Source organism: Phallusia mammillata, chromosome 7 (genome assembly GCF_965637545.1).
Source record: "Phallusia mammillata chromosome 7, kaPhaMamm4.hap1.1, whole genome shotgun sequence".
In the NCBI taxonomy this organism is placed as follows: Eukaryota; Metazoa; Chordata; class Ascidiacea; order Phlebobranchia; family Ascidiidae; genus Phallusia; species Phallusia mammillata.
In genome coordinates, this window is record NC_137258.1 from 23504700 (window position 1) to 23517884 (window position 13185).

The 13185-nt window shown below is 35.0% G+C and overlaps 2 protein-coding genes across 3 annotated transcripts in view; one reads left to right on the top strand and one right to left on the bottom strand.

Moving 5' to 3' along the window:
• Positions 1-8349, bottom strand: part of LOC145202725 (dynein axonemal heavy chain 1-like) — a 78167-nt gene extending 69818 nt beyond the window's left edge. For both annotated transcript variants that reach the window (XM_080075767.1, XM_080075766.1), the window contains exons 1-12: positions 8153-8349; positions 7494-7589; positions 6870-6942; positions 6193-6373; positions 5550-5842; positions 4876-5040; positions 4449-4584; positions 4021-4143; positions 2968-3125; positions 1646-1749; positions 1066-1176; positions 481-648 (exon numbers count right to left, since the gene is read on the bottom strand). In XM_080075767.1, the coding sequence (XP_079931893.1) occupies positions 481-648; positions 1066-1176; positions 1646-1749; positions 2968-3125; positions 4021-4143; positions 4449-4584; positions 4876-5040; positions 5550-5842; positions 6193-6373; positions 6870-6942; positions 7494-7589; positions 8153-8290 (1746 nt within the window). In that variant the 5' untranslated portion in view covers positions 8291-8349. The remainder of the gene's footprint in view (positions 1-480; positions 649-1065; positions 1177-1645; positions 1750-2967; positions 3126-4020; positions 4144-4448; positions 4585-4875; positions 5041-5549; positions 5843-6192; positions 6374-6869; positions 6943-7493; positions 7590-8152) is intronic.
• A 1792-nt stretch (positions 8350-10141) lies between these two features.
• Positions 10142-12961, top strand: LOC145239519 (uncharacterized). The gene is made up of 8 exons (XM_080102850.1): positions 10142-10279; positions 10379-10497; positions 10573-10686; positions 11133-11169; positions 12010-12065; positions 12477-12525; positions 12593-12637; positions 12796-12961. The coding sequence occupies exons 1-8, from the start codon at positions 10207-10209 to the stop codon at positions 12813-12815; spliced, it is 513 nt and encodes a 170-aa protein (XP_079958976.1). The 5' UTR covers positions 10142-10206; the 3' UTR covers positions 12816-12961.
• The last annotated feature ends 224 nt before the right edge of the window (positions 12962-13185 follow it).

Here is a 13185-nt window from a genome sequence, read left to right on the forward strand (position 1 = left end):
AATGAATTTGCAAAAAATCAACCTATTTGACTTGTGACTTAGCAAATGCTCAACTGTAGCGGACTTGAGTCGTGACTCAGCCAACGTTTAACTTGACTTGTGTCAAAACTCAGCTAAGACTCGACTTGACTAGAGTCGTCATTCAGCAAATGCTTGACATGACCTGAGTGGTGACTCAGGAAATGCTCGACTTGACTTGAGTCGTGACTCAGCAGAGACTTGACTTGAGTCGTGACTCAGCAAATGCTCGACTTGACTTGGGTCGTGACTCAGCAAATGCTCGACTTGACTTGGGTCGTGACTCAGCAAACGCTCGACTTGACCTGAGTGGCGACTCCGCATAGTTTTATAAAACTATATATTGACTACTCGCATACTTGCCTTTATCCGAGTAATAATCTACAAACACTTGATCAGGTTTACTTTTAAACTTGTTTTGGTCGGGAAGTCCGAAAATATAAATTTAAACCATTATTTCACCTGCATAATAAACTTGACCATTTCCATGTATTTCTTGAGTTTGGAGATCCTGTAAACTTCCCAGTTGCTCTCGTACATGTTAAACCAGCCCTTCCCCACGTACTGGAAGCTGCTGCGCACAACACTGCGCAGCGTGGTGATCCAAGAATCACGAAGGAAGAGTTGGACCTGAAGAGAAAAATAAAAACAATATAACGATAAAGAAAATGTGTTATTTATTTAAACATGTATATAATTAAGGAATTAAAGAAGACGGTAATAAGTGCAATATTATATACAGACCTGGTTTCAGCTACAGTCCAAGTGGTATACTTTGCTACATGTTAAATAAGTAGTGAGTAAGTTTGTTTGCACACATAATATTCTATCAAAAAAACGAAAATAAGAAAAAGCAAAAAAAAGAAAATTAATAATCATGATAATAAATGTTAGAAGTTTAAGAGCAAGCCGTTACGTACAAGCTACGTTCATTCAATATTTAATGTCTATTAAACTTTGAGAACACGCTTGAACTTACTACTAACGCATAGCAAACCAATTGATCCTGGACAATGTTAGGCAACACATATGTATTTTTCAATGTACCTGAGTGTAAGCCTGAGATTGGGTTTGTTCAAATTCTTCAAGCTTCATGCTTTTAGTGAGTGTTGTGTTGAAAAGTGACATTAACTTGACCTTGTTGCACTCAGTATGGACCTGTGATGGGATATGAAAACACAATGGTGATGTTTATTGCACACAAAGTGGCATGTCAGGCTGGGCTATTTGGGTTAGGTTCGGGCTTATGATTGAATAAAACGGGATTGATTCGGGCCTGATTTCACAGTTGGCATCTTTTGCCACAGTTTTATCAACTTTTGGGTTTTCCCTTAGTAAATCTAAGTTTCGGGCAAATAGATTGGTTTACTAGGGAAAAAATAGGTTATACATTACGATCATATGACTAGGAAAAAGTTTAGAACATTGTTTACAGATATGTTCATAAGTTTAATGATGAAAATAACGGCCCAAATAGACGTAAAAAGCGACATGCTTTATTGTTCAAACGTTTCGACAAGTGCTGATGTCACCAAGGGAAAAGTTGTTTAGAAAAATCGAAAACAAAAATCAAACAAACACTCCATCATGAAGAAGGTTTTCAAGCTAGCGAAAAAACGAATCCCACCTTTCCTGATGCCTTAATAGCCTCCACTCTTGTCCATATCGAGTTAAAAGCAAAACAATCTCTTTGCTCTTCGAAATCGTATTCCTCCACATCGTCTGGTGGACCTGAGATGAAAAATGGACAGTGGTGTAAAACTTACTGTGATAAAACGGAAATTTGTGATGTTATGTGGGCTTCTATATCATTTGACCGAAAATATTCTGTACACCTATGTTAAAAGCAGAGTTGTGGAATCTTACGTTTCCCGTCGCATGACTTTTCTTAAATATTGTGTGATATTTCGGATTCATAATATTTTGGGCGACTCTTGACTTTAGCTAATTTTCGTTAAAAAAAAGCAGCAATAAACCTTACAAGGCCAACATGAAGGCTTTATGACTCCACAACACTGGTTAAAAGGCAAATTAATTGCGTGTCTATAAAGTTTTTTTGTAAATCCAAATTTTTCCTATTAGTCATGTAAACGGGAAATAAGTCATGTAAACGGAATAGCGAAAGCAAAGCAGAGTTTTAAAGCTTTTGACTGAAGTTTGTTACGTCACAAGTATTTCACAATCTCATTGTGAGTCACAAAAGCATTGTTATGTAGCATCATGATGTAACAGTAGACAACAGCTTTACAGTAAATGAAGTAGGTTGTTAATTGTTCTTTAATTTGAACAGAACTTTTCGACTATATGACCAACAAGAAGAATTATTGTCATTCCCAAGAACTTTTTTTGATTTGTGCTTTTCAAATAAAACACAAGTTGTCCAACCTATTGTTACGCAATAAAGCCTACGGAGCCATTTTGTGTCCAAAATGACACAGCAGGGAAAGAAAAATAACACATAAATTGTCTGATTTTTACAAACTGGAGAGCATAGACGCGAATTTGATTCACCAAACTGAATGCAAATTTCGGGTTCTAACATTTCATCGCAATATTAAAAGCTAAATTGCTGTTTTTCATGTAAATTTAGCCGCTTAGTGGACTAACTAAAAGTGCTCATATTTGTATTGGACAGGGGCAGTTATGTTAAACTAAATTTAACTGCATTATAATACTTATTTTACTTGTTAAAACAAAGTAACAGTCAACTAGATTAAATTCAAGAGTTAAAACCCACATTTACAACAAAACTTTGTAATTCAGTTTACAAAGCAAGTACATCTCAACATTGTATTTAAACTTTTGAATTCAAATAATGCCAGTCATTAAAAATTTGCTGTTAGTATAAAAGTTTCCACAAAAAAATCATGCATCTGTTTTATTAAATTTTAACAACCAGGGAAATTTAACCAAATATATGCCTTATAATTAGATAATAGTTCGATTCACCTGCGGCCATTGAGATTTCCGATTCAGGTTCAGGCATTGTGACGTAAGCAAACGCTTTCGGACTCCGCGAAACGACGTTGTCGAAAGTTAGTTTGTTCATTGTTCGTTTGAAATCGACTCCAACTTGTCTTTCCAGCGTCTCAACACACCTCAATACCCTGTTGTAGCAAAAACAGGGTAAACATACAGCAAACGGAGTAAACCTCTGGTAAACCGGATTCGGTTAATCCGGGTCTTCGCCAAATTCGGACAAAACTCGGGGTACAAATGATTTGTAATGTGGTAAGGCTTTAACTAAGCGACAGCAGTTTTATTCGGATCTTCGCCTAATTCGGACAAATTATTTGGTACTAACTGGTCCGGATTAACGGAGGTTTACTCAATTATAATAAAATTTCAATTTAGGTGCTACATATGTTTAAAAGAGTCATACAATACTGGTAAATTCACAGTACGTCAGGCTATAGGGCAGGGGTGGGCAACCTTTGTTACTGTAGGGTCAATTATAAATGTCAAAATTGGATCGAGGGCCGCACATGTTCATCACACAAAGTGATTTTGCTTTGTTTCTTACCAAATATGCTACACGTATAATTTGTATTTGATTCTAGCCACATTTTGCCAGATCGCACAAAACTAGCATCAGGCGCATTAATCAGCTCAAAAATATGTAATAATTGGACTCGTTTGCCAGTACTTTTGAAATCCAAGCGTCTCTGCGGGCCGCACAAGCTTTAATGAAGGGCCACATGCGGTCCGCAGGTTGCCCACCCCTGCTATAGGGTAACAGTTAATAAGCCAGTCTCCCAAGCGCTCCCATAGGCAGGAAAATTCCAGCCTGCGCTGGGATTCGAACCCACGACAGCAATCTATCCGGGGCTGGTGTTCTACCAACCAACAAGACTTCATATTAAAGTGTGGCATTATCGCTGATTTGAATAAACGCTTGAGGACTAATCTCAGTAATGAATATATACATCATCAAAATGTACGAAATTTACCCTAATGTTTTACTGACAAATAACTGCTATTGTCATTCATGACGAAACTTACGCCGGGTCATCAGTTCTTAGACCTGGCGTTGTAATCGACCTAGCTGTCATCCTCTCATAGGATTGGGGATCCAAACTCAACACATTATGATCCAGAGGCATACAGTCGATGTAGAGATTGTATCTGTAAGCACAAGTTGATTTGTTTACATTCAATGCCGAACAAACGTCTCTGGCAATTCATTGTATTTCCTATGGCAGTTGTTCGTAAAAGTTTGAAACATATACGAAGTAGTTGCGTCGCATTTAGTAATGATCCAACGATTTTGTCACCCACTATTTTGTGCTTCATAATGTTTTTAACGTTGTGATTGCTCAGTGCTATTTTCTCTATGTTTTTTTGTACCAAGCGAAATGATCTCAACTCAACCGCTTTTTCTTAACAACTACAAAACCACGGTTTCCAGTAGCAACTATGAAATTCATTACCTAATGAGGCCTTCGGTTTTCTTGCGCAGCCTGTAAGCTTCGGCCACTCTGTGTGCGAATACAGAAGCGTCCTCAGCTCTAAACATGAGACGTACTCTGGGAATCCAGTATTGGTGAGGAATTGAAAGTCGTGAACCTGCATTAAAAGTTTGATATTTTTACATGTGCAATTTGTTGTTACATCAATAAACATTAAACACCCTTTATTCACTGGCTCTGTTTTGCAGTAATTCCCAAGTGTGGGAGTAATGATTTGAAATCTCAATTGGGTTAATAAACAAATAAACATCTGTGGGTTTGCATGTATTTCCGGCCTAATCAATATATTAGCTGAATTGTGCAGTTACATTTTTTTCGCCCAGCAAAATAAACTCAAATCATTTAAAGTTCATTGAAAAACCAAAATACAATCTGATATAGTATTTACCGGTTCGTGAAACAACTCCACCATTCACCACCGGATGACCTCTAGTATCCAATATTCGACCTTGATCATCAACTTTCTGTACCAGCCATAACATAGCTTCCTCGTCATAATCCAATACTCCAACATTGATCCACTTGTAAACTAGACTGGGATCTTTCGGATCAACTGCAACAATACAAAGAAAGTGTTATTGGTGTTTTTTTGTGATACTTTGATTCCAAGAGTGCATAAATAGACATGAAAATATCTTTACTTGAGTTACCAAACACTTTTTCAAGTAAAATGTCCACTTGCACATAAAGTTGATAAACTGGAATTAAATATCAAACTATCACATGTCTTTGTCTTTAAGCATGTATACTTCTTCTTAAAAAAACAATACTTTCAACAACTGGCATATAAAAACAAAAATTGATTTATATTTTTTAGCTTTATTTTAAATCAAGCTAGATTAATTACTTTGTCATTGGTTTCAGGACATTGCTTACTATTTCCAGTTATTAGGGGTTTAAACGTTAAACCAAACTATGTTATGAAAACAAATAGATACTTACCAAATTTATCATCTTCTGGATAGTATTCACATAAGTAACACAAAACACAGTTTTTATAAAACAACTTCTAAACTCAACACTAAAATGAATGTTTTGTCCAATACAACTTAGCAACATTACCTTTCTTGCCGCTGTCTTCAGAAGGCAGCAGTGCTTTCCCTGGAACAGGTTTCCTCGTATGTGAGCCTGGTTCGACTCCGAGTTGCAGCCATTCATTAGGTGTGCGACAATCATATTCTGTGTTGTCGAATATTTCCAAAGGTAGAAAAGGTGGAAATGGAGCTGGATCTGGTGATTTGTTCAGTTGGACTTTGTGATTTTCGGGAATGTGTTTCGGCATCAGTTTGTTTATGTCAACCCCCTCTAGGTGGAGCAAGTGGGTGAGACGTTGTCTTGCAAAGTTTCGTTTCCCCCTAAAGCACAGTGCCTCTTCGTAAAAACTGAATTATGTCGTTTAACTTTTTTGCAAGGTGGTGAGGGTGAACACTAAACTTTATGTTTTGTAGTAAAGAAAATAAAAAACAAATGCAAGTTGGTTGATAAAGCAATCTACTTCATAATTTAAAACTCTATCTCTAGAACTATGACAAAATGTGTCATGCAATAGATTTAGTTATGATAGTAACTTGGTCATGAACTTAGATTCAGTCATAAAGTTTAAAAATTCCAAAATTTATAAAATTCTAAATGAGGTCTTATGAAAACATTGCTATGTTTCACCAAAACAACAGCTTGAAAGTTTTTGCTCACAACATGCACACACCTTTCGATCTCAATCTTTCTTGGAACATCTCCAGGTGGAACATAATATGGAGTTTGCACTTTCGGCTGCCAGGCCTTGGTGGGAAAATCAGTTTTGGTCAAAAGTTCAGTGGTGGGACCGAACTGTTGCTCCTTAATGATGGAATTAAGTGAGGGTTCATCTGGACTGGTGAAGGTGTTAACTGTCAAAAACATTAAGGTGTTACTAAGTTTGTTTTATCTTAACACAAGTAGGTTTAGTTGAAAATCTTTCTATGAAGTCCTCTGCTAAGTGCATTAATCATCACAGTATTTTCTTTGTATGCATCATTAAGCGAAAGAAGCAAAAAAATTATATTTCTGGAATGATCTGGCTTTTGTCAAAATCTTCTGAAATTTCCTAAAGTCACAGAAATAAAACAATTGAAGGCTATGTAACAAAAACATGATAAAATATTGCAGGGATTCTAAAAACATTCCAGATTATTCTGGCTTACTTTTACTGCACAATTTCCCAACAAAATGGAACTAGTAGGCATGTGTTTGACCAGAATAAGCGATTGAACAAATCTGTCTGTAAATATTTCCCAACATAAAATTTGAACACCTTTTTTTCATAATATAAGTAACCAAAAAGTACATTAGCAACTACCCATGTATACAATAAAGTTTGGAAAATGCATAAATTGTTATGTTCACCTGATGGAAGATGCTCTTTTTTCAGACTTTTGTAAAGCAAATCCTGTTCTACTTCCGGAGCTGTCATCACATTCTGTGTGGTAAAGTAATGGATAATTATTCTAAAAGTTTCATTTTCTTGATATTTTCCCATTTTTTGCTAAAAAAGGCTTTAGGACAGATGGACTAAACAAAGAGCATTCAAAGCAAAAGGTCATGAGCCAGTTCACTTGACCTTACTACTGTAGGCACAACGACATATACACAAGAATCCAGTTATTAATCTAGTTAACTGCACACAAAAGTTTGGAAAAACAAACCTTTGTTACTGTGGGGCCAAATACAATTGCCAAAATTAGATCGGAGGCCATACCTGTGTATAATACAAGCTGCTTTGACTTTTTTGCTTACCAAATATGCTTAAGTACAAGTAAACTTCACATTTGATTCTAGCCACATATTGCCAAGTCGCATAAAAATAGCAACGGGTGCATTAATCTGTTCTAAAATATATAATATTTGGACTCGTTTGCCAGTACATTTGAAATCCAAGCGTCTCTGCGGGCCGCACAACGTTTATTCAAGGGCCGCATTTAGCTCGCGGGCCGCAGATTGCACACTACCGATTTAAACTATAAAACTTACCCCTAATTGTTCTGATGCACCAGGATTAATAACATCGGAGTAAAAACCTCTTTGACACATCACAGACTGTTTGATGGGACCTCCATCCATGTTTGTCTGTAAACATTAGCAAACAATAATTTTGGCTTGATATATTTTCTATTCTCTCAATACTAGGCACAAATTGGGTCTTCATGACAGTATAGTTTACAATGTTTCACTCTTGTCATGTACCAAGATGAAAATGGGCCTGAATACACTGACAAAATGTGAGTGCACATAATAACTTGTAATATGCCTGACATTAACGCATGCATTTGTATTACCAGATTATACATGTGTCTACCTGTTTGTATTTGACAAAACATCACAAGAGTAATGACTTAAGAAAGCAGCATAAAAAATGGTAGTACAGGTTGCTATAAAAGTAGTACAGGTTGCTAAACTTCACTGACAACATACTTCTAATAACTATAACAAAGTTTATTAACACTTAAAACTATTGATGCAAAAGTAGTTTCATTCCTTAGATTTATAAAAACTGTGATTTGTAATCCAGACAGAAATATATATTTGTAAACATGTTTACAATTAAATAGCCTACAAATGCTCAATGGTTAGGAAGAACTTTCCACAAGTCAGACATATATATTCCAGAATTACAAATCAACAAAACTTACATGTTTTGATCTGACACTCATTTGTGAAGTTTGTGGTGAAGTTAACTTTCTACTTCTGCTCAGCGAAGTTCTCGGCGGATGGGGCTCTTTCTGTCCGGGACCACCAAAGTAGTCATGGCCACCAGAATAGCCGTTCATTTTTATGCAGATTGTTAGCACCAACAAACAATTAATTGGCTATGTGCTACACAAAAAACTAGACTAGAAGAAAACAAACAATCATTTAGTCGCATATTTCATAGATGGTTATGCACCCCAGCAAAAATGTCACATATACATACACTTTTCATCTCTTAAAGTTGCTAAAACTTGTAGTATTTTCTATCATCAAAGCAAAATGAAAAAAATTGATGCATCCCAGTCTACAGAACTAATAGTAGTTGTTGACAATCTCGGGCACGCAAGACCAAGCACACTGTATGTCCTGCATGCACACTGCATGGCCTTTAAGTCGATGTGCAAGACCAATTTCAGCAGATGCAGAGCAAGCGATAGAGGTCGAGTTAGAATTTGAAAGCCTTTGGTGGTGAAAAATTTCCGCGTGCAACCAAAAAAAATTGGTCGGCAAACAATAATCGCGTGTGCAGCTGCTATACAGATTGGCATGCACCATAAACATTTTTCTGATGCTTAGCTTGGCTACTAACAATAAATATTTTACTGACAAAGTTTTCATTTTTTAACAAATTAGTTTGACACTATAAAAATAACAAAATTTCATGTGCTAGTTTTCTAAACCTTGTTTTAATAATTAACAGTTGAACTGCAAGAATCATAACTCAGTTGCAAGGAATATATGGATTTGAATTTTTGAGTATGGATTTTAATTTGACTTTTTGAAACTCTAAAATGCCCCCACAAACACAAAGTACGCAAAACATTTACTTGCACACGATATTGCTTGCAATTGGGACAAAATAAATGGCTTAATGCTGTAGTCTTAATTGGTCAAATTTGAAGACTGCTTCCAAATAGTTACATTAACGTTGAAAGCAAAACACGACAAGCAATAATGAATAACAGTTGCTGGTGTTTAATAATATATAGTTGCGTGCGTTATTAAATTGTAAAATGAGAACAACTTTATTTCATCAAATAAACTTTGAAAACATTAATTTACATTTGCAAAATAACAAACCGTCTTCCAAACAAACTGTTCCAAAGAAACTTTTCGTCTGGTTTCTATAGAGACGCCACCAAACTGGGCGCCCACTAGCGAAAACAACTTATGCCTCTTGTGTTTGTGCTGCATTTATTTAAACAAAATTGTTCGCATTTAACTTGAGACCAGGTTAAATTTAGACATACATTCTACAAACTTAGGTCAGAAATGTTAATGTTTTTGGTAACCACTGTTTAATGATGCAATACTTCATATGTTGCATATCATAACTCCACTTTGCTCAAAAATCAGTAAAAATTGTTACTAAACATGTAAATTTACGCATTTTTTCTTATTTCAAAACAAGATGTTGCAAAATAAGATTAAAAGGGCAATTTCAGTGACCCCAAACTTCATTTATCTTTATTTTGGTAAAAAAAACTTAAAAACTTATAAGGGTCACCAATAAGTAAAAAACATTCAACTTACTTTTTTCAAAATTTATGTTTATAAGACACACTACTGACATGTATTTTTTACAAAATTTCATTAAAACCTGAGCAAAAATCACCCAAGGTCGTCGGCACAGGTCAAAGGTCAGATGAATCGGTACGTGATCGCCAAATTTGTTTCCAGGTTTTTTTGTTGGTTTTCATTAATTAACTGTTTTATGCTGTGTTGGTTGATTGTTTCAATAATAAAATCATTTTTTCTTTTCGTCACCCTCCTAAAAACAAACCAATATATTTTTCAACCGGTAAAGGTCGATTTTTACCAAAAATTGAACGCCAAAATGTTTGCATTTTTAGCATTTCAATTTTTTTGCACAAGTGTTTATAAGTATGATTATTGTAATATTGGTTGTTGCAGTGAGTTGTGACACTTTTATGTAAAATCACTTGAATTTGTTCAGGTTGTAGTCAAGTTTTAGTTTCTGTAAATAATTGGCAATATGTTGATGACACGACTTCTAACCACTAATGTCCGAAGGTTTTCAACCTTGTACAGAAAACCTGCCCCCAAGCGTAAGTTGTGTTGTTTGTACACAAAATAATATATTTATGATAAGTGTAATAATGTGTAGCAAATTTAATTAGTTAGTATGTTTAATCATTGTACTATAGAGCTATTGGTCAAAGTTGCACCTGCCATTCCTATGAGATCAATGTCTGGTGGAATCGAAATGAAACCATTGAATGCTGTTTTGTGGTTTGTTGGACTATCAGTACCTATTGTCATTGTGGTAAGCTAAACAAGTTTTAGAAAACAAAACAATATGTACAATTGTGCAAGGTAATAAATTTACATGTTAAAACAGGCATATGCAGCGGGGAAACAAATTCTCGGAAGATTTGACCAGGCTGATGCTGGGTTATATGGACCACCACTAAAACGCATCACCAATGATGAGTGGCTGGAACTTAAAGGAAAGGTGAAGCAAGATTTGATTTTGTTATATATGTGATGTATTGGTGTGTCTACATAACAAGTATATAGGTGGCTCCCCAGTTACTTGTTTTACCCTACCTTTACCAATTGAAACTGCAAAATGAAATATGTCTGCAATAGTGCGGTATGGTGGATACATTAGCTCATATGGCTGATTTCTCATCACTAGTTGCACTGATGAGACCTTATAGTTCGAAACTGTGTGCATTGTGTGCTGCAAATCTATCTTAGTTTAATAGCACACCATGTTTTTCAAATAAGATTCCTGGGAATAAAACTTGTTCTGATTGTAAAATTTCAGTTTGCGTTTTTTTTTATAGTTTTATGTAATGCAATGTACTCAGGCTTTTATACTGTATTCTATAGCTTGCCTAAATGTTTTTTTAGCACAAAGCTGCAACCGTTGTTGTTTTTTACTTTTCTTAACAGATACTGGCCATGGCTGATACTGAAGAAGAAGACGAAGGTAGGAAAACTGTGCATGTTTTTTTTTAATTTATAGATTTTGGTTGTGAAGTATCAGAACTAACTAAAGTTCTTTTACATATTGTATGTCAATTGTAATTGAACTAAATTGAATAAGACAGCAAATCGTTTATTTTGATGTTCAAGTTCAACTTTTGTAAGGTACTTCAAGTTTGAAACAATTTGTGAAATTTTTATCATTTGCTGGTGAACAGAATTTTATGTTAATTTGCAATGTACTTGGGTTTCCCAGTAACCCTGAATTTTTCGGATATAATATCCACGCACAATGCACGTGACAACAAACAAACAGCAAAATAGGCACATTAAGTTTAAATATACGGAGCGAAATCAGAGTGATGTTTAAAGCGACCAAAGCAAGACCGCAATGTCAGTGAACAACAACTGGTTTAAGGTGAGGTTTGGGTTAATGTAATGTTCAACTAACGTCAAACATCAATGAATGCCTGTTTGTCTTGTCACGTGCATTTTGCATGTAATACATGTTGTGGTGAAATATGTGGCTGTGTTTTTTAAAGTTGGATTGGTTAAATATGTTTGTAAATTGGTTAAAACATTTGAAAATGAAAATTGTTGTTCAAAAACTCTGAAAAGGGTAAAAAAATTAAAATAAAAAAATCTTAGCTGGTAGCCATAAACTTAAAATCAAATTATTTTTGAAGCATGATGTTATGTGAAAATATTGTGTAAAGCTTTGTCAGTTGAAAAAGCTGACGATAAAGACATCAGGCATGCATTGGTTAATTATTGGGCATTTGCATGTAATACTGAAACTGTGTTTGTAATTTTTGTCTCTCAATTTGTAACGTTTAATGTGCAGATGAAGAAGAAGGTGAGGCAGAAGCTACATCTGAAACAGCCAGCACTGTTGCTGAGGTGAATATTGTTTCGCGTAGTGGACTTTTTTTGATCTGCTGTGTTCCTGTGTGGCGAACAGGGTGGAACATATGTGTGTGTTTTAACAATGTAACTTGGACATGTTGGTAACATTCAGCTTTATGAACATTTCACCACAATAATCCACCTTCGAAACAAGCTTAGCCTTGTCATGATTTATAACATATTTTCAGTTATACCACTCTCTAATTACTGTGTTGTTATTATATTTATATTACTATGTTGTTATTATATTACTATGTAATTGTGTGTGTGAGTAGAGTGAATTATAAGGCATTTTTCATATTAATTGTAGCTTGGTTGGTGAAATCATTTAACAGGAAATTCATAGCACAAGTTAAACATCCCCTTTATCTAATATTATTCATGTTCATAATATTTTTACACAAGGCTATTGAAGAAGAAGACTTTGTCATGATTGCGGAAGAAGGTGTCACTGGTAAGTTTAAGTTCATGCATTTTTGTTGATGCTAAACCAGCATTTTTAACGTGTTTTGACTTTTTAGAACAAGTATCTCAAGAAGTCGGCAAGGACACCATTATATTTGTTGGTAAGTTGTAGACAATACCCTAACCACAATTTTTATGACCATTGCCATACAAATGTGTTGATGCCATATCTATCAATTGTATTTACATCACATGTATTATATATATGATTTATAAAAGATGATTTAGGTGTAATCCCTTCTCTGTTTTGTTTTTGCAGAGCCACCGAAATCGGAGTAGTCAATAAGTGGCAAAGGACAATATTTCAAATTTTTTAGTTCCAAAGTTGAATTGCAAGTTCGGTTCTAGTGCCTACACAATATATATTGTGGTTTTGTATTTTCGCCAATGCATCATGAATTTAATAAAAGAGCCTCAGCTTGAAAGTTGGTGTGTTTCGTTACGGATTTTGTTGACATACATTCTGTTCACCAGCAACTGTATAAAATATCTTCAGTGATTTTTTGTTTGTGTTTTACGCAGGTAAGCTATGTACAGTAAATTATGTTCTTGCTTAAAAACCTAACAATGAAACTTTCTGTTTTCTTTTTCAGATTAATGGAAACATCTTTATCCAGTTACTGTCTTATCCATTTTTTTTTTTCTTTTC

Excerpts from the sequence above, each read along its gene's own strand:
- LOC145239519 (XM_080102850.1), top strand. The coding sequence starts at position 10,207 with ATGTTGATGACACGACTTCTAACCACTAATGTCCGAAGGTTTTCAACC. Across the intron at positions 10,280-10,378 it reads CAGAAAACCTGCCCCCAAGC|AGCTATTGGTCAAAGTTGCA; the intron begins GTAAGTTGTGTT and ends ATTGTACTATAG. Across the intron at positions 10,498-10,572 it reads CAGTACCTATTGTCATTGTG|GCATATGCAGCGGGGAAACA; the intron begins GTAAGCTAAACA and ends ATGTTAAAACAG.